The sequence below is a fragment of the Panthera onca genome, chromosome C1, assembly GCF_046562875.1.
Source record: "Panthera onca isolate mPanOnc1 chromosome C1, mPanOnc1 haplotype 2, whole genome shotgun sequence".
Taxonomy (NCBI): domain Eukaryota; kingdom Metazoa; phylum Chordata; class Mammalia; order Carnivora; family Felidae; genus Panthera; species Panthera onca.
The window spans coordinates 184626470-184651779 of NC_138346.1; the positions used below are offsets into that span (position 1 = coordinate 184626470).

A 25310-nucleotide genomic window follows, 5' to 3' on the forward strand; every position below is an offset into this window, starting at 1 on the left:
TAGTAAATGCAAAGTTTTAGAATAAACTCAGTCCAGGATCTTTCTGTAAAGATTCCCAGTCAAGGATGGCAAGATTCAATTTAATGAACACATATTGAGCTCTTGCTATGTACAAAACCCTGGTATTGAGAAATATACACAGAGGAAAACAACACATTTCCTGCCCTTCTGTAAGTAATTGTCTTCTCAGAGCCTTCTCCCTCCAGTGTAGTTGGGAAGATAGATAAGTACATAAATAACTGAAATCAGACTGACTGTGGTAAATATAGTAAGGAATGTAAACAAAGTGGGAGTTTGGGAAAAGGAGAAATCAATCCCAACATGACCAAAGGGGGTCTAGAGAAGGATTCTTGAAGGTGGAAATTTATGCTGGGCTTTGGAGGAAGTTCATTCCTATGAGAAGCTTCAGTTTGAGCACTGGTCTAGAGATGGAAATGAACAGAGGTGTGTGTGTGTGTGTGTGTGTGTGTGTGTGTGTGTGTGTGTGTGTTGGAGGAGAGGAGTGGAATGGGTAAGGAGACGAAATAAGCTGAAATGATGGATTGTGGCCAAAACGTAGAGGGAAGTTGGGAGAAGAACATTAACATTTATTGAAGGTCTGCTCTGCATTATGGCTTGCAATATGTTAGGTGCTTTACACACTGTAATTTATTTAATCCTCACAATCCTATAATGTGGGGATATTTATCCCCAATTTAAAGATGAAGAAGCCAGACCTCAGAATGATTAAAGTGACTTGCCCAAGGTCAGGTAGCTCGTAAGTGTCAGAGCTTGGTCCAAACCGATGAGTGTTGGATTTCAAACACCTATGTTCTTTCCAGTATGCTGCAAGGCTCCTAATGCCATGACTAGGGTTCTGTTTCCTCTGGTTGCATAATGGAGGCTAGTCTGGAGCAAAGAATGTCCCAGAAGGAGTACATCAATGAGGAGTCTGTTGGAATAGTCTAGTTCAGGCTTAAACTGTGAATCACCAGCCTAATATGGAAGCTGCCTGGTCCAGGTCTGCTGCTGTAGCACCATAAACCAAGCATGTTGCCGTCCTTTGCTAGTAGAATCTCAGAATCAGTTTAGAGAGGCTGCTGGCACCCTTACATTTCAGGCCTAAGTTCTAATGTGAGATTCGCAGGTTATTACAGAAGTGTCTGGGGAAGGAACCCATTTGGCAGAGACTGTTCCTTCATTTTCTCACCCTTACATTGAACAAGAATCTGTAGTGGAGGAAATAGGACTAACTCAGAGTCACTAGGCTGGTCTTAGTTTTGCTCATTATCATCTGTGAGGCCTTGATCTCAGCTTCTTCCTCTGTAATATTGGATCTGTTTGGGTTCACTTCTGAGATCTCTTCTCTTGCTAATGTCATGTGTTGCTTTGCCCTTCCTGGGTCGGGGTAGTATAAAGAAGTGGCCGAGTTGGGGCGCCTGGGTGGCTCAGTCGGTTAAGCGTTAGACTCTTGATTTCGGCTCAGGTCATGATCTCACAGTTTGTGGGATTGAGCCCCACATCGGGCTCTGTGCTGACAGCAGGGAGCCTGCTTAGGATTCTCCCTCTCCCTCTCTCTCTCTGCACCTGCCTTCCCCCTATCTCAAAATAAATAAATAAACTTTAAAAGAAGTGGCTGAGAATATGCACCTGGATTCCCAGAGATTAGGCTTTAAATTCCAGCCTCTCATGCTTCTTCTGGTTGCCAGTAGCTAGGTGTATAGACTCCAGAGTTGGACTGACTAGGTTTGAGTCCTGGCTCTATCACTTGCTAACTGTGTGACTGGGGGAAGTTATTTAACCTTCCCGGGTCTCAGTGTCTTCATCTGTAAATTGGGGATACAAATATTATCCACCTCATAGGGTTGTTATGAGGATTGAGATAACTCATTTCAAACACTTAGCACAGTGCCCAGCATATAGTAGGTGCTCAATGAATGTCAGCTTTAATACTAATCATATTAACAATTATTATCAATGTCTAGTTAGCTATTCTTTTTATAGAAAGTATATTTATTAGGGCCCTTTTTCCTACGGTCTTACTCTGACATTGTTGCCTTCTCTTTCTTTCCATTGCCTCATCAGGAAACTTTGAAATAATAGATAGTTCTATCACAGAGCTGCAAAGTGTAACATGACAGAAAATGCCTATAGGAAGAGGGTCAGGTAAAAGTCAGTGGCTCATTAGAAAATCTCACCTGACTTGTGGTTTCACCACCTCTGTCACGATAAACAGGAACAGAGCAGCATACTTATTCCCTTTTGCACAGCCTTCAACAAAAGTGCCAAGTAAGACCCCTCCAATTCACTTGCCAAAAAGTACAATAACAGTATCTCTGGAAAAGTAGTACGTAATTTGGTTCTTCTTTCTCTCCAGTTTAAACCCCTTTGACCTTAACTTAAGCCACTTCATCTTGTTCCATTGTCCATAAATATGGAGAATTTCCTTCTGATTTTAAAGGCAGGATGAGATCAAGATTTTCTCATGAGAACCTTTTGTGTACTTAAAGCCAGAATCGAGTTAGGCCTCCTCTCCTCTTCTCTAGGTTAAGCAGCCTTGGTTTCTTTTACCTCGGTCTTAAAACCTATTTTCCGTTGCTTGGATCACATTGGTCATGCTTCTTTTCCTTCTTTTTGGTTTTTCTATTTCTTGGCAGTGACCCAGACTGCTTAGTCTGCTAATAAGAGTCCAACTAAAACAGTTTAAGGGAAGAATAACTTCAGGTGTTTTCATTCAGTCATGAACATTTATGGAGTGTTTGCCCCATGCCAGGCCCTGTGCTAGGTGTAGGGTACCCAGAGAGGAATTAGACATAGTCTTCACCCTGTCCTTAGCTCACAGTCTAAGGGGAGGTGTACAATTAAATGTTACAGATGCCGTGATTAGATTATGCACAAGTGTGGAGAGCTGGAAATTGTTGAGGGCCATTAGGTAGAAACAGATCATCCATTTTGCCTGGACTGTAGGTCAAAATTTTTGTAGAGGAGTGGTAGGACACAATGCAGGAGTGGTAGTCTGAAGCAAGGTTGTGGAGGCCCTGAGTGACAGCACAGGAGCTTGGTTATTCCAGCGATGGTGGATACCCATTAGACGTGTTGCAGCAAGGAAGTAACAGGCTCATATTTGGGGTTTTGGACCAAGCACAGAGATAACACAAGCTTTAGTCTTATTGGTCCTCCATGGATGTTTTCATATTACTTGAAAGTAATATGATGGATCCCTTGTTTGTAGACTGGCTTTTTTGCTCTAAAACTTCTTTAGAAAAATTAGTTCTTAACTCTGGAAAAATTTCATTCCTTATACAGGCAGGAAGTTTGTGAGGAATTGATAGAGAATTGGGTGACCATCCTATATAAGACTCAGTGGCAAGCCGATGTGTGTAGGTATGGTCTGACCACATTCACCCTTTCCCAGCCCTATCCCAGGCAGAGGTCCAGGAAGGAGGAGAGGGCTCCAGAGCTCATCAGGGTATTTGGTAAGCCAGGCTGAGAAGAGTCAGGCAGTGTGAGAGACAGAAGTTCTTTCTGAGGAGGAAAAGAGGCCCAGAGGAATTTGAAATGGTGCCAGAAGGAATCAGGGCCAACCAGGCACTTAGAATCCTGGGTCATGAATCTGAAAACCTCCAAATTCTATCTCTCTGCCTTTGTACTTTGCTATCAGTTTATTCCTTCTGGCTGCACAGTTGTGGTTTACAGAGTGCTGTCCAGGGCCACAGCTAATCTGGGGAAGCCTTATCTCAAGCTAGAGTCATATCTGCTATTTATGGAGTGCCTACTTTGTGCCAACCATTGTGCCATGAACTTGAAATACATTAACTCATTGAATTCTCACAACAAGCCTGCAGCGTAAGTATTCTTGCCCCCACTTTATAGATGATGACAGTGAAGCAGAACGGTTAAGTATTATTTCCAAGACAACCTCATTAGTCAATGCGAAAGCCAGAATCTCAATCTAGGCCCTAATGGCTCGAAAGCCCATGTACTTCCTACCTCCCCAGCCCTTGAGTAGTTCCAGACAGCAGAATAACACAAAATCCATAAAGGAATTCTGAAGATTGTTTTTACTATAAACCTCCTAGAGGTAGGAATGAACAGAGGTGTGTGTGTGTGTGTGTATGTGTGTGTGTGTGTGTGTGTGTGTATTGAGGGGAGGGGAAAGTAAACTGGGTTGGCAAACTCTGGCCTACAGGTCGTATCTGGCTCACCACCACTTTTGTGTGGACTAAAGAATACTTCTTACATTTTTAAATGGTTGGGGAAAAAAATTCAAGAGAAGATTAATATTTGTGATGGGAAAATTATATAAAATCCAAATTTCAGCATCCGTAAATAAGGCTTCGCAAAAGTAGAGCCACAGTTGTTTATTTACATATTGTCTATGGCTGCTTTCACTCTACAAAGGCAAAATTAAGTAGTCACAACAAAGACCATGTAACACAGAAAGCCTAAAATATTTACTATCTGGTTCTTTGTGGAAAAAAATGGCGAGGCTCCTGGATGGCTCAGTCAGTTAACCATCCAATTTAGGCTCAGGTCATGATCTCACAGTTCATGAGTTCAAGCCCTGCATCGAGCTCTATGCTGACAGCTCAGGGCTTGGAGTCTGCTTTAGATTCTGTGTCTCCCTCTCTGTCTCTCTGCCCCTCCTCCACCTGTGCATGCTCTCTCTCTCTCTCAAAAATAAAAAATAAACATTTTTTAAAAATTGGCCAAGTCCTACTATAAGCAACAAGAAGCAACCAATGGCAAGACTAAAGACAAAGAGTTGAAGTTCAAAGATGGTCAAGGTTGTCCCTGGAGGTGTGGCTGTAAGGAGAGGGAGTGTAACCTGAGCTGCTTTGGGCCCTGGAAATAGTTTTATTGGGCCAAAGAGATTTGTTGGGGAATAAAAAGTACAGTAGGAAGGATAATTGTATGTGCCAACATTCTCTCTTGGACAATAAAGAAGTATTTTATGGATGAAGTAACTTGGATATTTACTAGAGCCCTTTTTTGTGCCAGATACTCTGTTAGATACTAGAAATACAAAGATGAAAAAGGGGTGTCACTGCCTTTGAGGAGCTTATGGCCTAGTGGGCAAGCCACACATGCATGTGAATAGCAGCTCTGTGTATTATCATAGCATGCCATGGATTTGATGAAATGCTGGATGAAGTAAAAAAGAGCCAGGGACTGCTGTACTTTGTGGAACCACTTTCAGTAATTCATGAGAGGTCCTGAAGGATGAATAGATGTTCTTTTCAAGAAGCAACGTACCAGGCTGAGAGAAAGCCTGACCATGTGAGTATTTGGAGCAAGGAGGTTAGAGGAGAAAGAGACATCAGAAATTACATAGAGCGCCCGGGTGGCTCAGTCGGTTAAGCGTCCAACTTCATCTCAGGTCACGATCTCGCGGTCCGTGAGTTGGAGCCCCACGTCGGGCTCTGGGCTGATGGCTCAGAGCCTGGAGCCTGCTTCGGATTCTGTGTCTCCCTCTCTCTCTGACCCTCCCCCATTCATGCTGTCTCTCTCTGTCTCAAAAATAAATAAATGTTAAAAACAAAAAAAAAAGAAATGATTTAGAAACATTCTGTGGGTGGGCAGCTGACAGGGTGAGATAATCTGATAGAGAAGAAGGGAAAGGAGGAAGGATGGGGGTTGGGACAAGTCCTTTTTGGGACACGTGATTTGAGGTAATGGTGAAACATATCCGGCTTCCAGTTTAAAAATCATTTTAGAAATGTTAGCACAGGGGCTCAGAATTCAGATTTAAACTGCATGGTCAGAGCTTTTCCACTGGGAAAAAAGGGAAGTAGAGACTCATTTTGTAGAGAAATTGACAAATCAGCTTTGATACAGGATAACTAGAGCCGCGAGTTTGAAAATAGCAGTGGACATGTAGAAAATGACATCAGATGGAAAACTAGCAATAATTATGCATTGGGCATAAAACCTTGCTCGTGTTTATACCACCTGCTGCTCTCGGCATCTACTCTTACCTTTTCTGGCTCCACTGCCTGCTGCCTGTGAGACCTAGACCTGGCCACTAAGAGATAGAGCCAGAACTCATTCATCCCTAAAAACATGGACGACAGAGAAGTGTCAGCTTTTACCTTCTGCGAGATGCTCTTCGGCGACCAGAGCTGTCCAGAACCGTCATCCAGGCCTAGGTCTGGACTCCCACAGTGGAAACAGAATCTGACAACTTTTATTCAGACCCTTGTTAAATCTCCAAATGCTTGGTGTCAACATTTTCAAACACTCAAATGTCTAATTTTCCCACAGATGGGAAATCTGTGATGGCCTTGTGTATATCTACTTACTAGTATAACACATAGGTTTGGGGGAACATGTAGAGTGAGCCTTATCTTCTTTAGTCATTTTAAAGAAGTCAGACTTTTATATCTTTTCTATTTCTGCTTTTTTAAAGATTTTCATGCCAGGTGAAGCAAAAGCCAGTGAAGAACTGAAGAATGCTACCCTCCAGAGGCAATTAAAATGCTGCAGTAGCTGGTAGACAGCGGCCCTCTGTCAGGAGCATTATTTCATTATTTCATCTCAGTTTACAGAGGATTTACTTCTCAGAAGTTGGGCAAGGTAAGACGGATGCACATTTCACTTAACCTTTTAGATTGCTTCGGGCGGAAATTACCTGATACTTCCAGAGGGAAGGGTGGGTCAGAGATTTCAGTATTCAGGGGGCAGCGAGGATTAACTGGGTTGCCTGGCATGCCTAAAACAGTTACTTAGTAGGGACGAGCACATTTCTACCAGAATACAATGGCCGAGAAGGTCACAAGGAAAACCACACAGTAAGTAAAACATATTTATTTACTTATAAAAGTAAAACAACTGTACCATAAATAACAAAATCCAATAAAACAGAGGTATGAAAAGTAAAGTTCTGTACCCACCCAATTTCATTCTCTTAAAGTAACCGTTGTTAATAATGGCTTGAGATGTATCTTTTGGGGTTATTTATTTTTATTTTTATTTTTTTACTGCATAATATTTGTGACATATGATGCTACTCTGAAGTGTTCTTTTTTTTTTTTTTTTTTTTTTTAATGTTTTATTTATTTTTGAGAGCAAGAGCTCGAGCAGGGGAGGAGCAGAGAGAGAGGGAGACAGAAGATCCGAAGCAGGCTCTGCACTGAGAGCAGTGAGCCTGATGCGGGGCTCAAACTCACAAACTGTGAGATCATGACCTGAGCCAAAATCAGACGCTCAACCACCTGAGCCACCCACGTGCCCCTGAAGTGTTCTTGAATACCTGTGGCTTCATCATGCCTGGCAGATTATAAATAATGCCTGTGTTGTAGATTGGGTCAGATGAGGGTTGGCTGAGAATAATTTTAGTCTGATCTGTGAGCTTTTTACTCCTTTGCTGCCATGTGTCACCCTTCTTTATCTGAAGCTTCCCAGTGGCCTTCCCCATTCCCAACCAGCAACCCTTCCTGAATTCTCCCCTTCTTTGGTGGTACCACTGCTCTTAGGGTTACCTGACTTTAGTTAATAAACATAGCTTCATAAACATATACTGCGGTCCTCCTCTGTGCTGGATCCCTGCTGGGCAGTGGGGACAGAGAGAAAATAGGCCCCATCCCATCCTTCAAAGGGTAGTCATCTTGGACTCCTCCACCATCTCCAGTCGCTTGGCAGGACTAGGACCAGTTCTGCCTGTGCGGCTTCATCCCCTCGCCTCTTTCTCCCATTCTGTCCCTGCCTCGGTCACAGGCTTTCCTTGCCCTCCTGCCTATTGCGGCGGCCTCTCTCTACTCTCCCAGACTCAGTCTAGCCTCCAGTCTGTTCTGCATATCACAGCCAGTTTCATAGCCCAGTCCCTCCCCACTGCCTAGAATGGTGGTTCACAAGTGTGCTCTGCTGACCTTGGGTGTCTTTGAAACCTTTTCAGGGTATCTACAAGGTCAAAACTGTTTTCAGAATAGCACTAAGATGTTATTTGTTGTTGCAAAGCAACGGTGTGTAGAACTGCTAGTGTGTGAGCATGAGTCCAGGCAGCGGCACAAAGATGTGCTAGCAGCCTCTGTACTCCTCACTGCTACACTCCCAGCTTCTTACAAAATGCCATTTTCACTTAAGAATGTCCTGATGAAGCAATAAAAAGTATTAATTTTAGTGAATCTCAGCCCTGGAGTACACATCTTTTTTTATTCTGGGTGACAGAATGGAAACGCTCACAAAGCACTTCTGTACATGCTGACGTACCCGGGTTGTCTCAAGGCAAAGCGCCTGTGGGATTGTTTGCATTACAAGCTGAACTCTTCATTTTTACTTGAAAGAAGGACTGAGGCTTGAGGAGGCTGCAAAGTAGATAGGGAACTTGGAGGGCCTCGCTGGCCACGTTAATAAGCCCGCGTGATCTGACTTCAGCCTGCCCTTTTCAGCTTTTTATACTAACCTGCTCACCCAAATCCAGTCCTTCACTCCTGCTTGCTCTTTCTAAAGCACACACTCCCTTTACCCGCTCTACCCTTCCTCTGATCATTCCTTCCACCAGGAGATGCAGTGACAGCTCTGAAGAGTGCTTGTGATCCCAGAGTCAAAACAGAGGAAGAAGATGGGCCTGACTCCAGACCCTTTGCCTCTGGGAATCTTGCTGTCACAGCCCTGTTGGGGGCCTGTTGTGAATGACCACCCTGCTGGCACCGGGGGGTGGGGGGGGGGGGTGGGGGGGGGGGTGGGGGTGGGGGGGCTCACACTGCCCACTTCCACAGCAGTTGAATGAGAATCTGCAGTCTGCCTAATGCTGGCCAGCCTTGCAGCACACAGCACTCTTGGGAAAAACCTATGAACTACCCTAGCCCCTTGGAATCACACTCCCAGACTGTCATCTGAGTGAGATGATTTCACAGGTGGCTCCTTTCATCTGTCATGCGTTAAATTTGACTAGCTTCTGTTGGAGTGTACTTTTCCTTGACCTTGTCCCCTACACAGTAATGATCCATCAGAAACGAAATCAACCAACTAATAGGTCAGGTGGAAGAAGAACGTAGCTGTGTACCTGATACCCGAACTGTCATGAAATAACGTGGTTGGACTGGTTTGTAGCTCATCCTCCATAATATGCGGAAGCATAAAATGCAAAGTTATCTCCAAGTAAGACAGAGAAACTTATGATAAATCAGATTTCTGATTAATATAATAATGTGGCAGTAATGCTTTTGTATTTATGTAAGCTAGTGCAGGGCTGCCCAGCCTTTTTGACATCATAGCACACACAGAAAATGATATTGTTCAGCCCGGTGAGGGGATCAATACCTCATTCACAGCACATCAGTAGGGAAGCTCTGTGCTAAGGTTTCTTTTTTTTTTTTTTTTTTAAGGTTTCTAAATAAAAGCATTCTTATTGATGCCTGGCTAACTTTACCCTCCTGCCTTTCAGCATTAATGTTTAAATATAATATTAATAATATTTAATATATGAAGTAATATTAAATATGCTTATAATAATGTAATAATGTAAAAAGCTTGACTTTTAAGCCAGTCCATCTAGATTTAAATCCTAGCTCTGCCACTTACTTAGCTACGTGACGATGGGCAAATTAATTACTTAATCTCTTTGTAGCTCAATTTCTTCATCTGTAAAATGTAGATAATAATTATACTTATCTCCTCCAGTTGTGAAGATGAAATAAGTTAGGATATGTAAAATGCGGTGTTTGTAAAATACTTGGGACGTTGCCTGGCATATGAAGAGCACCACGTAAGTGTGCCTGCTGTCACTAGTCATTGTGCGCACCATGGCTGCGAGTACTACTCCTTCAGGGACGTCAGCGTCCTGGGCTCCAGCTCCCCAGACCCATCCTCGGTGCCTGCTCCTCGGCCACACATGTGTCAGTCTTAGCTCTTCCTTAAGAGTGCCCACCCCCTTCCTTTCATTTCCTCCGGTCTCCATTGTTTGGGGACCTCCACCAGCTGGTGACTGAGAAGGCATCACTACAAATAATTGTACTCATCACCTTGTTCTCACCACTGTTCCTTCTCTGGAAAGCCCTTGTGACTGAGGCAAATAACTCTTACAGGGTGGGAAGAGGAGTGAACCATAGTCTTTGAAGAGAACTCTCAAGTACTTGGGAGAGGAGTGTGAGCTAAATTTGCCGAGCTGAGTTAGCCAGCAAAGTCGTGTTCTTAGCGGGGAAATGATCTCCTTTGGTATCACACAGCAGATGCAGGAGCTGGTCGGTTCTCTGAAGTTTCTGTCAAAACATGGAGAACAGATATGGTGATTTGGGGGACAGTTTGGAGAAATGACAGTTCTTTCAGAGGCAGGCCTTGGGGTCACCTGTGGGGAGAACTGTGGATGATGGGTACTTGCCTGTCAGGAACATCTGTTGCTGTTGCAGTCCCACCCAGGTGAATCTCCTCAGTGCCTCCTCAGCTGCTCCAGGAGTTCTGATTTGCCCTGACCAGCCATAATGCTTCTCTTCAGGCTTAGCACATGTTCTTTGTCTGTCTCTCTCCCCAGGCCCACCCTGGCCAGTTCCCATTTATCCCCCAGATGTCAGCTTAGCTGTTCCTTCCTCTAGTTACCAAGCTGAGTTTGATGACTGTCTTCTGCTCCACAGCACCTGCTACTTGCTGTCACACAGCACCTGTCCCACTCTACTGAAATTGTTTTATACACCAGTGGATTTAAATTCCTAAGGGCAGAGACCGTGTCTTTTCTTGTATTCTCACTGCCTAGCACTGGACAATCTGTAGGTACCCAGTAAATATGGTAGTTGCCGAATGAGTAAGTCAGCAGTGCTCTTATGTTGTGTCTTCTTTGACCCTCACACAGCCTGGTGGTGCAGGCAGCCCGGGCCTTACTCTGACCTTTTTTGTTACATGAAGAAACGGATACTTAGGGAAGCCAAGCAAGCTACCAGAGTGCACACAGTGCTGGAGAGCCAGGATTGAGACTGGTATCTCTCAGGCTCAAATGCTCATTGCATCATATTGTCATATTGGTTTTTACAGAATTTTTCCTTTTAAAAAAATTAGCATTTAAAAAAGATAAAAATTAAAATAGTGTTCTATGTTGTTTTCCAGTATTATAAAAATAACATCTTCAGGGCACCGATATTCCTGAAATGTTTTTTCCTCGCTGAATGTTGAATTTCAATACAGAGAAATCTACATACATTTTTAAATATTGTATGATCAGATTCTAAATTGCAATTTGTGTCGGAGAAAATTTATTGTGTATTTTATTGAAAATAAAACTTGGCCAAAACAATAAGAGCATTAAAAAGTAACACGTTTCATTATATACAATTTGGAAAATGCTGAAAAATATAAAGCAGAAAATAAAAATCACCCTATCACACAGAGAAAACTACTATATAGATTAGAAACATCCTGGACTCGAAAGGTAGCACTGAGTTTGAACCCACTAAACTGCTAACTAGATGTTTGATGTTTGGTAGATCGTTTAACCTCTGAGCCTCAGTTTTCCTCACCTAAAATATGGCAAAATATTTACCTCGTGGGATTATTGTAAGAATTGGAATTATTGTAATGTATGTAAAATACCTAGCATGGTGCCTGGCACATACTAAGCACCTTTTCAAATTTTAGTAGTGTTAACATTTTTATGTATTTCTGTCTGGTATTTCCATACACGTGTGCCCACACAGATTTACCAAGTGTGTCATTGGATCATCACAGGGTTGCTGGAAAGGGCAGGTGTTATTTTAAAACCTACCCCACTGATGAGGAAACTGGGGCTCTAAGAGGCAGAGTAGCTTGGCATAACCTTGGTGGTGTGTCTGGTAATCTCTGAGTCAGGACTCTCACCTTGGTCTCCTGATACCAAGCTCACGTCCTTCCCTGTCAACACTGTGCTTCCCCTCCAGCTCCAGCTCCACCAGTACACAAATGGTAGACCACCGAGCTCTGACCAAGAGGAAGGTAAAGGCTGGAGGCAGTGGAAGTACTGGGAACCTACACACCAGCTGGGGTCTGTCTGAAAACTTAAAGGAAGTACTCACTTTCTCCTCTAAAATAACACATTGCCCAATCCTATAGCAGGCACTAGACTTCTGGCTAGGATCTCCTGGGTCATGGGGCTTTTTCTTAGAAGGACTTTGTCGGAGAACTCATAGAACTGAATAGCCTTACACTGCATTGTCTGTAGGGAGAGGTGTACTCACATTTCTTTCAGCGCGTGTCCTTGTTACTTGTACCTTGTTACAGGTGACATGCACGCACCTGACATTAAGAGTGTGCATTGTTTCATATCATTTCACTTCAGAGCACATTTTCTGATACTTCATGGGTATCTGACGCTGTGCCGCGGCTTATAGGAGATGCAGAGATGAACAGGCAACAGTCCTGGCCTGTAGGAACACTAGAGAGAGCTCAAGGCTGTCAGTGCTCAGCACCAAATTCTGTCAGCGCTCTAGTAGAACTTCTAGCGGGGTGTTTGGGAGCAGAGGAGGAGCACTATTAGTTCTATGCAATAATACCATCTGTTTGCCTGGTGCCTAACTGATTTCCAAAGTGTTTGTACAAACTGAACTCATTCAAAGGGGCACAGCCTTCTGAGCTGGGTTTTGGTGGCTGAGAGGACGTCGTGGGCCAAGGGAAGGAGGTGAGCCAGGGACCAGTGTGATTGTGGAGCCTTATGCCTTGAAGCTTTCATCAAATGATTGTGCAATTAATAAATTAAGGACCCACAGCCCCCGCTAGTGGACCGTGATAAAACAGAGTTTATGGACAGGCTCCAGATGGGGACCTATCAACCCCTTGGTAAGATTAGGACACCTCCCCCCTCCCTGTGTAAACAGGGAAGTTAAGCATGTTTTGTTTTGTTGTGTTTTGTTTTTTTACTTCACTGTCTTCCTACATTTTTTTTCTTCCTAGTTTCAAAAACAACTCTCCTTCAACAAGTTCTGTTTCCAAGGAAAGTGTTAACCATTTGTCCCTTCTGGCGTACCCTCTTCCATTGAAATCCATGCAGAATAGTCCAGGTACTCTATCTTTTTGTGTGTGAAGCCATAAAATCTAATATTGAGTATGTGGCGGTGCTCAGAGGTATGATTCTTCCACAAGAGGCTCCCTCAGCCCTGCTGTGGTAAAAACCAAGTATAAATTGCCGCTAACAGGGTTTTCTAGCTAGAGTCGTAAGTATGTCTGAGCATCCCCTGTGAATTATAATGCTGCCAGCTCTCTTGCTGCTCCTCTGCATTGCCTGCCTTTTGGCTGTTTTGCTTGTCCTCAGGCCCTCCATCAGAGTGCAGGCAGGGGAAGGAGACAGAAGTGAATCCAAAGTCAGTCCGCTCTGCGTTTGCCTCGCAGCACCGATGAGAACATAGATGGGGACAAGGACTGACACAGGACTGCACACAAGGGCAGGGTGAGAGGGACAGTGGTCCCTCCTCCTCTGCCTGCTGTCCCCATGGCCAGTGCCCCTCCCTGGGCTCCTGAAGAGCCCCCTGTGTTTCATTTCTGTAGAATTTCTCACTGCGTTGGGCAGCTTTTTCCCTTTCATTTACCTTGGGGGGAGGGTGGATATTGGATGCTGATTCAAGTTGGATTCTTTGAATTCATAACTAGCTACAGTCCCCAGATTTATCTTGTGCTTGAAGCTATTAGCCAGAGTACTATTTTGAGATCCCCTGTGGACTCCTTTTATCCATGTGTTTATCTGTTCCCTAAAATATCATTGGGGGCACCTGGTGGCTAAGTCGTTTGAGCGTCTGACTTCAGCTCAGGTCATGATCTCACAGTTCGCGAGTTCGAGCCCCATATTAGGCTTGCTGCTGTCAGCATGGAGCCTGCTTTGGATCCTCTGTCCCCCTCTCTCAGCCCCACCCTGCTTGTGCTCTCTCTCTATCTCTCAAAAATAAATAAACTTTAAAAAATATTTCAAAAAATGAAGTATAATTGAAGATCTGCTGTCATCAGATCCAAGAATGGAGGAGGAATCGCCCAAACCGGGCTGTCAGACGCTCAGCTGTCTAACCGTGCTTTCCAGGCTGTGGTGTCGACAAGTGCCATCGCTCTGCTTTCTCTTAATGGCTGTTGGGTACTTGCTTCTGAGAACAATGTATAGATGTACATTGGCTCTAATCAATCTTCCTGAGCCAAGTTGCCATTTCTCCGACCGTGTTCAGCCGGAGTCCTCCAAGAAGAAAGTGGGCCCTTCCCCTCAATGGGCAAAGAGCCAGCTTCCATTTCAAAACCTCTTAGGAAAAAAAAAAAAATCCAACAAGCCAGAGCCTGTGTTTATTGAAGGTTGGTCTAAAAGTCTGTCATACTGAATGCCCCACCAGTACCCGAGTGCCTCTATTTTAGAAGGATGTAAAGGTTTAATCACCCTGGTGGGGATTTAGACCCAGAGACTTCAGAGAAATCTTATTATTTCTAACTGCAGGCAAAGAGTATTAAGGCTTCACTCTGCATCAGGGGCATGACATGTTCTATAAGTAATTTATCTTTAATAGGGGAAGGCCCTTACTAGAGTGTCTTAGAAACAGTGCTGTGATTGGGCCCTGGTTCCCTGTGCCCCCTTTCTCTTTCCCCTCGTGCCTCCTGCTTATTCTTTCTGTCCCTACCCTTTCCTGCCCAGTGTATCCAGTGTTGAAATGCTTGCCTCACAAATCCTCCCTTGAACATGGGGAGCCTCCCTTTAACCTGCTGGTCAATGAGAGATAATAATGTTTTTGCAATGAATGACCTCATCCAGCAGCCTGATGTAGACCTGTCAACTGCAGACTTCTGAATGGACCCTAAATATATCCTCTCAAATAAGGAGCAGAGGGGAAGGGGAGAGTGTGCTCGGGGCTCCACAGGTACTCAGGTCTTTGCTGTTAGACATGAAGTAATTTAGGGCCATCCTCAACCCTGTCCCCTGCCCCATTGTACCTCCAGAGGCTGCTCCACCAAAGGCCTGTGAATCTATGTGCACATCCATTCAGATGTTGCTGCATATATGACTTCATTTGCATGGACCCCTCCCAAGCCCACGCCCTTGCTTAGCTCCCTGGGTCCTGCCTTTCTGGTGCTGAGGCAGGAGGACGTCACAGGTGGGACTCTGCTTATGGATTCATTGTTTTTGTTGGGAACTGTAGTTTGACTGGTGGCGATCTAGATCCATGTGCTAATGAGCCTGGATAAAGCAAGCTCTGCTATCCTCTTTTAATCTAGCCTGTCTGTCTGAGTTCCTTTCCACAGTTAATGATCTCCTATAATGGCTTTGCCTTTAGTTTTGCCTCCTGGGTCAAACAAATCAATAGTCCTCACAGATATTTAAAAACCATCAGTGTGAAGCTCCTGGGTCCCCCCCCACCACACTTTTTTTTTCCCTTCTGGGTGAACTTATGGCTTGATCAGTATAGTGATGTTTCCCTTACATCTCTTTTCTCCCAGAGATGGGCAGCAGTGAGCCCCTTCCTATTGCAGAAGGTGACAAGAGGAAAAAGAAGAAGCGGAAGGCCCGGGCCACTGACTCCTTACCAGGAAAGTTTGAAGGTGGGTCACACGACTTCTCAGATCTGGGCCTACGGCTCTACCATATGGCATTCTGGTAGCCCATGGATCTAGGTTAGAGCGTGCATCATCTGAGAGCCACCTCGTGCTTATCTGTGTGATAGGGATGAAAGATGGGATGGCAGAGCTCTCGGGTGGTGTGCTCTGAATGCTTTCAGCACTTCATCAGGGGAACAGGAAGACCAGCTTGTCAGACTTGTATATGGAGTGAGATCACTTGGTGTGTTTCAGCTCTTTTCTGATGTGATCTTTGCCCCCAGCTTGTTCCTGCAGGGGCTGCTGAGATGTAGAACAACCAGGTAAGAGAGAACACCTAGGGCCACAGCTCCAGATGAAAGTTAAATCTTCTATAAGCAGAGGATTTTTTTTTTTTTTTAATTTTTTTAACGTTTATTTATTTTTGAGACAGAGAGAGACAGAGCACGAACGGGGGAGGGGCAGAGAGAGAGGGAGACACAGAATCGGAAGCAGGCTCCAGGCTCTGAGCCATCAGCCCAGAGCCGGACGCGGGGCTCGAACTCACAGACCGCGAGATCGTGACCTGAGCTGAAGTCGGACGCTTAACCGACTGCGCCACCCAGGCGCCCCTATAAGCAGAGGATTTGACTCCTAGAGATTGCAGCTACTTGTGCTGTATGAGTTTGACTCCATTTTAAGAGTTCATGCCGTGTTCAGGTTGTGAGGCACAGATTCAGTGCTGGTCCTGTTATCTCTGGACATGTGATGAAATGAAGTGAATCACTGAACACTTTTGCAAATGGATCAGTAGCTACTCCAGGAGTGACACCTCCCCCCTTCATTTATTGTGTTTCTTTCATCATGAGAACTGAAACAGCTTCCCCTCATGGGCCTTCTTTCCAATGTTGCAGATACACTAGTGAATTGATTGTTTTGTACAGTGATTCTAATAACGAGCCCTTTTATGAATCAGGAATATTTGGGCTTCTAACCACCAGCCTATCCTGACATGCATGAAAGGCTAATGCCAAAGTATCCATTGTGAGAGAAACATGTCATTTAAAATACTTACAAACAACAGTGTACATGCTTATAAACAGTCACAAGACCAAACTGTGATGGACCCAGGAAGGTACTTAGTGTAGGGTTTGTCTTTAACTTAAAACGTAAACATATGTGTATAGGAGGGTCGTGGGGATTGATAAAAGCCTCAAGGTTTTTAGAATAGTTTCCAAATCAACAGGTCTTGCCCTTTCAGTGAACATGAGAGTATTTCCTGTTATTCAAGGATGGCTTGTGCAATTATAGGCTTCTCATGCTAAAAGTGATAAAATCTAATTTCATGGTTTGCAAGTGTTCTGCTCACTCTGTGGGTTTAAATGCTAGGCTGCCTTGAGAGGAAACAAACTGAAGAATGGAGGTCAAGGGAGGAGGAGGTCAGCTCGGCAAAGGCCACGATGGAGCTGTGGCTTTCTTAGGAAGGGGCTCAAAAATTTGTGCTATTTGTGAGCTTAGGCAGGTTACCTGTATGTTCTTTCAACCCAGGCCTATTCCTCTGTTAGAACTGCCCTGACTCAGCACCCTAAAAACCTCAAGGCATCCGTTTGCATCCTACTTCTGTCTCCTGTTTCCTGTGGGTGACTTCTGGAAACTTCTCGAAACCTCCAGTGACTTCTGTGTGGTGTAAAATAAAACTGCTCTATTTCCCTTTTATCACCAGTGCCTAGCACAGACGTAGGCACAGAGCAGGTGCTCAGAAAATGAGTAAATGAGTAAATGAATGAATGATGTCCATTTGAATCACACTCCTTCTATGAGGATCCCCCAGTTTCCCTAAACAGATTTAACCTTTCCCTCCCCTTGTTCTTTTTCGCTGAGTCTTGTCCCTTTATAATAGTACTTACCACTGCCTGGTTTATTCTGGAGTCATTTGTTGATATGACTGTCTTTCCCACTGGACTGTGACCCTCAAAGGGCAGGGACTATACTTTATTCCTCACTCTGTCGCTATTATGAGTTTAATATGTTGTCCGGCACATAGCGGATGCTCAGGAGGTGTGGGCTGAATTGAAACTCTTTCACTGACCTCATCTCTAAAATGAGGAACAGGATGCCTTCGATGTGGTGTGGCTGTTGAGAAACTGAGTCCTAAGATGGCTGGAACAGTTAATGATCTTCCTCATCACTGAGTGCTGCGGAGCCATTGTGTGTGCCTAAGCTGTCACACAGGGACAGGCAGTGGCAGAAGCTCCTCTTTCCATGTTGGCTTGAAAATGCGTGACTCACCTCGTAATTCCTCTCACCCATTTTGCTTCTAGATATGTACAAGCTGACCTCTGAATTGCTTGGAGAGGGAGCCTATGCCAAAGTCCAAGGTGCCGTGAGCCTGCAGAATGGCAAAGAGTATGCTGTCAAAGTGAGTGTCTCATCTGGATGCCAGGCTTTACTTTGCAAATAGGTGTCGCTTGCCCTAAGCCAAATAAATTTTATATTCTGCCATATGGCAACTCAATAAAAATGGAGGCTCCAAAGTTGTATTCACTGGATTCAGCTCTTGGTTTTTCAACTTACTTGCTGGGTAACATTGGGCAAGTTACTTAACACCCCTGCCCTTCAGTTGCCTTATCTGTAAAATGGGTATAATAATAGAAACTATACAGTATTGATGTAGGAATTGAATAAATATGTGTAAAGTGCTTAGAACAATGCCTGGCCAGTAGTAAGCTGCTTTTGATTATTCTGAAAAATAAAGTAAGCTTCAGGGAGTAGACAACCAGATTTGGAATTAGAAGGCCTACCTGAATCTCTGTTTTAATTTTTTTTTTTAATGTTGATTTATTTTTGACAGAGAGAGAGACAGAGCATGAGTGGGGGAGGGGCATAGAGAGAGGGAGACACAGAATCCAAAGCAGGCTCCAGGCTCTGAGCTGTCAGCACAGGGCCCGACGCAGAGCTCGAACCCACAGACCGAGAGATCATGACCTGAGCTGAAGTCGGACGCTCAACCGACTGAGCCACCCAGGTGCCCCATGAATCTCTGTTTTAACAAACTACTACTTGACTTTGGGCAAGTCACTGAACCTGCTTAAGCCTCAGTTCCTATATCTCTAAAATGAACACAATAATACCTGCCCTTCCTATCCCATGGAGTGGTTATGAAGATGAAAATAAAAATGAACTGGTAGATTTAGAGACCCTACAAATTATAAAATGCTGTAAAGTGATGTATAGTATAATAATGAGGACTGAGCACTCAGCTTTGGGGCAGGAGAGGTGGCTCCTTGCTGCATGACCTTGGGGTGGCTCACTCTACCCCTCTGTGCCTCCATTTGCCAGCTCCACGTGGAAGAAGGGATGGATCTGAAAGTGTGGTTCCTGCACCAATAGTGTCAGCATTGCCTGGGAACTTGTCAGAAATTATAGATTATCTGGCTCCATCCCAGACCTACCAAGTCAGAAACTAGGGGTGGACCCAGCAGTTTGATTGTAGCCAGCTCTCCAAGTGGTTCTGACACTTGCTGATGTTGGGGAAGCCCTTATTTAGGACCATTTTCCATTTAGTGTGGATCAGAATCATCTAGAGAGCTAACAGCGCAGAGACCCAGTTTCTTGATAAAGGATAGGGTCTAGGTCTTTGGGTTTTTTTTTGTTTGTTTGTTTGTTTGTTTGTTTTGTTGTTGTTGTTGTTTTACCAAGTTCCCCAGGTGATTCTTACACCCACCAAAGTTTGGGAACCACTAATCTGGAAACAAGGTCACATTAAATCCAAGGGGGTGATTCAGGTGTATTTCCCATCATCCACCTGAACGCCCAGGTCAAAGCGCTGCCTCATACAGGCAAACCCAGCCAAAGTGGCTTCTGAAAGAAGTGTTTCTTCTTTTAACCAACTGTCCATAGTCCCAGCTGTGGATTAATGAAGGCAAAACTTCTGCTAAGCCATAGTCCTTGTTGCTGGAGTGTTGCTTCATATGGTAACGAAAGTATTACCTCAATTCCTTTTTGGAAACATCAGTATAAATTACAGGTAATTTTTTAAAAATATGCTTAAGTGTGGCAATAAATCACAAATACAAATTGATTTTCAAATGCATCCATCCAGACCTATTTCTTCGGGGTTGGATCGTAAGAGGAAAACCAGGCCCTCCGTGCCTCCCCCAGCATCTTTGGTGCAAACACAGGACCCTAGCTTGGTAATTCTTTGGATTGAGCAGTTTGGCCCACATCTCTCCTGTCCTTTGGAGGCTCCCTAGAGATGTACTACTTCTGCCAGCATGGCCCCACAACATTGGTTTTATTAGGGCTTCCCTACAGGCATCCAACTGACAAATCCTAGAGTCTCAGGATTGGAATGGAGTTTCAGGATAATCTGGTCCTGAATTTCTTCCATAACTCCTCAAATAGTTGCCTGTGTTCTGCTCCCCCACCTCTGATAGCAGGGGTCCATTACCTCTGCAGAGAAAATAATGCCATTGCTGAATAACTTGCCTGCTACAAGGTTCTTCCTGACTTTGATGCGAAATGCTAGGTGAGTGAACAAGTCAAATAGCTTCTTTGCCCCGGCACTGCACCTCTCTGACTGCTTAGAAATGGGCCCGCAGTGGTTTACTAACACACGTGGACTTGTATAGAACATTACACCTGGACATGGGTGTTTGTGCTGCAGCATATAGGAGTGATTTGAATATAGCAACCTTGGAATGAAGGAGCAGGATGTCGTCGTCTGTGCTGTGCCCACTCCGCATGTGGGACTGTAAAGCAGAGCCGTCTCTGCAGAGGACTTGCTCCCATGTGCGACTTGCGGTGGTCTGGGGCTCGGGAGGGGTCCATGGAGGTGTTTGGAGCTAACCAGTCCCTCCCTACTTAAACCACCTGCTCACCTGTTGGCTCACCCCTTCAGTTCGTACTTGCCAGGCACCCCCAGGTACGGGAGGGAGAGACAACTCCCCTCAGCTCCCTGAGAGAAGCTGGACAGGGTACAGACAGGGATAGGATAGCAAGGGCTTTGGAGGCAGCTCTGGACTGGAATGGCAACCCTTTCACCACTTATCAGAGCTGTGGGCAGAATGTTTGACCTCTTCCTGTCTTTTGGGACTGTGTTGTAAGAGTTAACTGAGACCAGGGACCTGAATTACTTAATGGAGTGCCTAATGCAGCGCCTGCCGAAGGGCACGTTCTCTGCAGAATTGCAGAGGTGGGGTCTGAGCTGGGCCTTGGAGCTTTAGTCCCTCTCCACTGTGTCCTCCATCCCCCTTGCTGTTCCTTCAACCCTGGGAGGTCCTTCAGTGGAGGTTGTAAATCTTACCCTTAAGGCAGGAAGAGATGCCCTTGGGGTAGGAGCTGGGTAGAGGTAGCTCTTTATCTTCTTGCCGGCAGCTTCAGTCTCCCCTGGGCAGCTGGGGGCAACCACCCCATGGCTTCCCCCGTGTTTGCCTGGCCAGAGTCAAACAGGCCCAGCCAGGCTGGAAATCCCTCAGGCCAGTCTGTCGTGTTGCCGGCAGAGTCACAGTGCCAGGGTCTACTCCAGGCTTGTGCTTGAAACCGGCTGTGGGCTGAATTGGGCCTTGCATTCTCCCAGAGGGATCCTGCTGAGACATGTTTTGAGGTCAGGTGGGTATGACAGATTTTATTCTTCCCACAGATCATCGAAAAACAAGCAGGGCACAGTCGGAGTAGGGTATTCCGAGAGGTGGAGACGCTCTATCAGTGTCAAGGAAACAAGTGAGTACAGTCTTGGGTTACTTGCTACTTCTTTTGGGGGGATACTTAGCCGCAGAAAAAGTTCTTTCTCACCACCTCCCGACCCCAGCATTTAGCTCTCACTCCTTGGCTACAACTGCACAGGATTCCTTCTGTCTTTCCGTGTTTAAAGAGAGAGAGTGGGGACAGAAGCAGTAGTGGCCTTTGCTTCTGTTCAGGCTGCAATACTATAAATAACAATACAGGCAAGTTGGAAGAGTGAGCAATCTGAGTGAGGGGCTGGGAGAAAATTGGGATTCTGTTTCTTTCAAGTGCCTGTGGGAACCAGGCCGACGGAGTGTCTGTCCCCTGACACGCAACTTTAGGGCCCAGCTGTAATGACTAGGTGAGGATGTGTTCCATTCCTAGCATACCTGTGTCTGTGTGGCCACTGCTCAGGCAGAAGAAGCTGCCGGGCACTGTGCTGGACAGCTGGGCCAAGGTGGTCTCCAGCCCCGCCTCAGCCTGCTCACCACCAGCTCCAAATGAGCGGCTGTCCCACGGTGGCTTTAAATCAGGGTCACCTCTAAGACTCTGCTTCCCACTCTCTCTCCCTGCACAGCAGGGTCAGCGGGGAGCCAGCGGCCAGGTATTGATGGCTTTGTCATTAAGCTTGGAGGGCGGGGGCTGCTGTTGATTTAACTCCAGGCGCTACCTCCACAATCTTCTTTCAAATCAGGCCATTTCAGTCATCTTATTTGGATGCCTTCACACCAGTAAAAGCCTGGTGTCTCCCAAAGTGGTCAGCATTTTTTTATGAGGGACAGATTTTTATTTTCAGCCCTGCAGCTTCTGAGTTCAGCATTAGAGACTCTACTTGGTTTATTTCGTTCTTTAAAAGAAAAAAAGCCCCCAACACCTCCGATATCCAGGCTGGTGGCTTCCCTCCTGAGTTACAAGACGACCTTGTTGGCAGAGCCCGGTAATGCGCAGGCAGACAGAGAGTGCTCACCGGGGAAGGCCACAAGTGCTGCGGTGGCGGGAACGCGGCCGTTTCATTAAGCAGCGCTTAGCAGTTAGGGTCTAGCGGTGCCCACGTTAGGCCCCAAGTCTATTTGACAGATGTTTCCATTTTCTCCAGGCAATGTAAATACTGCCCCGTGATTTATGGGCAAGAGGGAGGGCAAGTAATTATTTGCTGCCTGCCTCCAGGACACACACCTACTATTCAGTGTTATTAGCCGCAATTGCTTCCAGTCGGCTGCAGATTTTATTCAGTTTAATGTGACCAGGACTTTTTTATAACTCTACCTAGTGGGTTTTAGGGTTGGGGTTTGACAGCACAGGCTTGGTGAAAACACCAGAGACCGAACATTATGGAAAGATAAGGTGACCTGAGTCTTGCTAACACCACTGGCTACTTCTCAAACATGGGTCTTTAATAAGCATTCTGATTTGAAGCTGATTTCTGCCCTGCTACAGGGCGTTGTGAATTTTTTTTCATTGTATATTTGTAAGCGGGCTTTAATATATGATACCATTTTTCTTTTTTTCCCCCTTTCCTCCTATTTTTTTGTTTTCCTATTTAAGGAACATTTTGGAGCTGATTGAGTTCTTTGAAGATGACACAAGGTTTTACTTGGTCTTTGAGAAATTGCAAGGAGGTACTTACTGTTGAGTATGTGTTTGGACTTCTGATTAAGACCCAGAACGGTGATCATCCATCACGAATCCCAGAGACTTCTAAAATGAGTCAAGCTAATAAAAAGGATGAAGGACTTAAAACTGCCCTTGATTTGGGAGAAGGGAGGCCGGAGGGAAGGATGATAATTAGCATTTTGCAGAGCCTAGAATGTCACCTGTGTGGGCATTCTAAAAATGCCTTCTCATTATAATAGGACTCATATATAGATACATTTACTTATCAATTTATCAATCCAGTGTTTTGACATGTTCTCTATTTAAATTAATTGTGGGGTGGAAGCTCTTGCATACATTGTGAAGGCCAGAAAGGCTCACCAGAGGAACGGAGGGTCCCATGGCTTAGGACATAGACCCAGGATAGAGAGGAGGCCTGAGAATCTGGATCTTTCAGATGGAAAGATGCCACTCTTAACCATCACCACTACTGCCATCTCCCACGCACATAGTCACTGGAATGTCTGTTGAAGTTGCTTTCCTGACGTAGAGAAGGGGATAGAGGAGCCCTTGCCCTCACCATCATTCATCCAGCCCGAGGACAGATCTGCAGGGTACAGGTTAGGGAGGCTATCTGGAGCTGAGTGGAGGGCCATGTGGAGGGGTTTGGTGGCTAAGGGAGCATTCTTTAGAAACCAGTAAAGCTGAGTTTAAGTATAGCTCCATCACTTACTAGCTGTGTGACCTTGGGCAAGTCACATAACCTTTCTAAACCTTTCTAAACAATGTTCTCATCTATAAAATAAGGATAATGACAGTACCTACCCTCTCTGATAGCTCTGAAGATTAAATGAGATCATTCATGTGAAATGCTTCGCACAGTGCCCCATAGGCACTAAGGGGTCAATAATTGTCAGCTGTTAATATTATGAAAATTATAGGGTGTACTGGAGGCTATCTTAGAAGAAGTAGCATGTCACTCTCTATCTTCCGCTTGAACAAATTTGGAAGCAAGAGACTCACTAGAGTAGAGCAAGCCTGAGACCTAGCCAGGAGCCAGTTTTCTGGCAATGTTCCTTAGCATGCTGGGATCCTTTCATTGTTTAATCTGGCAAGTGAGAGATCTTTCATCCCCTCCCCATGCCAAAAACCAGCGATAAGTAAACACGTGCCATTTTTAAGATACAGAGATGATACCTCCAGCTTCCAGGAGTGAGCATAGACCACATGGAGCCAGGCCATGTGCTCCTGCCCTGCCCAACAACACGGAGACATTACATTTGAAATACTAGGGGTCATCTATAACCGTATTGCTTAGAGTGCAACCCTACTGAGGCTAGACCCAGTGGGAAAAGAGATTGTGGATGGCTCAGGGCAGCCCATGCCCCCAGCAGTCAGACCACACATCTGGTTCAGGGGATGTGCACAGGTTCTCCGGTCAGACTTAGTGGGCTTACGTCCTCATGCCTCCACTTAGTGGGGTGTCATCTTAGCAAGTGGCTTACCCATTCTTGGCTTCAGGTTCCCCACCTGTAAAATGGGGATAGCTGTATTTTGTACATTTCATACAGTTATGGTGAGGCTAAGATAATCTGTTCAAGAGTATTACTTAGTGCCTGGCACATAGTAACCACTCAATAAATGTTAGCCATTGCCAACAAAGTAGTAACAATGATATTAATAATAAATAGGAAAATTCAGAGGGAAAGTACTTTCCCCCCTTTTTCTAGACCTTTATATATCTGGTGAGGGTGTGGAATTTCTGTTTAAAGGCTCATGCTCTTGTTTGGATCTGAGATCAAATGCAGAGAAGGTAAAGTTCCTGTGGAGAGGCCCCCAACCCTATGTGGATTCACTTTTAGTTCTTTCTTATTTCATAAGTCAGACCTGCCCTGATGGTGCTAGTTTTTTTGGTCATTTAAATAGTTGTTTGCTGTCCCTTCTGTGCTCATCACGGGCAGGTACAGAAGACAGCAGTGCAGTTCTGTTCCATCCAGTTCTGTGCTCGTGTCTCCTCGGTGCCAGGTACCAAGTGGGTGCTGGATGTTTAGTGATGAATAAGCCTGTGTCCCCACCCCAAACTTGTGAAAACTGGCCTCTGAGAATTTATACTTCCTAAGGCCCGAAAAGGCATAGCTGTGTGTCTCCTCTGCTCCCCAGGCTCCATCCTGGCCCACATCCAGAAGCAGAAGCACTTCAATGAGCGAGAAGCCAGCCGAGTGGTGCGGGATGTGGCTGCTGCCCTTGACTTCCTGCACACCAAAGGTGAACCAAGCCTTCGCCTCAGTGATTGGGTTGGGCCAGCCAGCCTCTGAGGACGGAGGGAGAGGAGCTGGGCCAGGAGCTGGTACAGCCGGCAGGCCCGCCCATGAGGGTGAGGGAGCAAACCAGGATGGCACTAGGCTTCTGATGTGGATGGTGGGCAGATGTGGCGCTTTTAAGAAGGGGAGGGACACAGGGGAAGGAGCAGGGAGGAAAAAGTAAATTTCATGTTGAACAAGATGTGTGAGCGTGTGGGTATGGATGATCTCCTTCTCCTGTCCTAGTGAAGAGTGCAAGCCTCATCATAACACTACTATTCC

The 25310-nt window shown here is 45.3% G+C and overlaps 1 protein-coding gene across 7 annotated transcripts in view; it reads left to right on the forward strand.

Annotated features, from left to right (window-relative positions):
• The window catches only part of MKNK1 (MAPK interacting serine/threonine kinase 1), a 41983-nt gene that overhangs the window by 3682 nt on the left and 12991 nt on the right, over positions 1-25310 (forward strand). For 3 of the 7 annotated variants that reach the window (XM_081796428.1, XM_078451954.2, XM_060622014.3), the window contains exons 1-6: positions 14839-14993; positions 15337-15438; positions 17733-17830; positions 21053-21132; positions 22681-22754; positions 24889-24993. In XM_081796428.1, the coding sequence (XP_081652554.1) occupies positions 14900-14993; positions 15337-15438; positions 17733-17830; positions 21053-21132; positions 22681-22754; positions 24889-24993 (553 nt within the window). In that variant the 5' untranslated portion in view covers positions 14839-14899. Of the gene's footprint in view, positions 1-6388; positions 6556-11819; positions 11875-12828; positions 12936-14838; positions 14994-15336; positions 15439-17732; positions 17831-21052; positions 21133-22680; positions 22755-24888; positions 24994-25310 lie in introns of those variants that run through there. The other 4 variants (XR_014138108.1, XM_081796427.1, XM_060622009.3 and 1 more) reach the window with 3 other exon arrangements.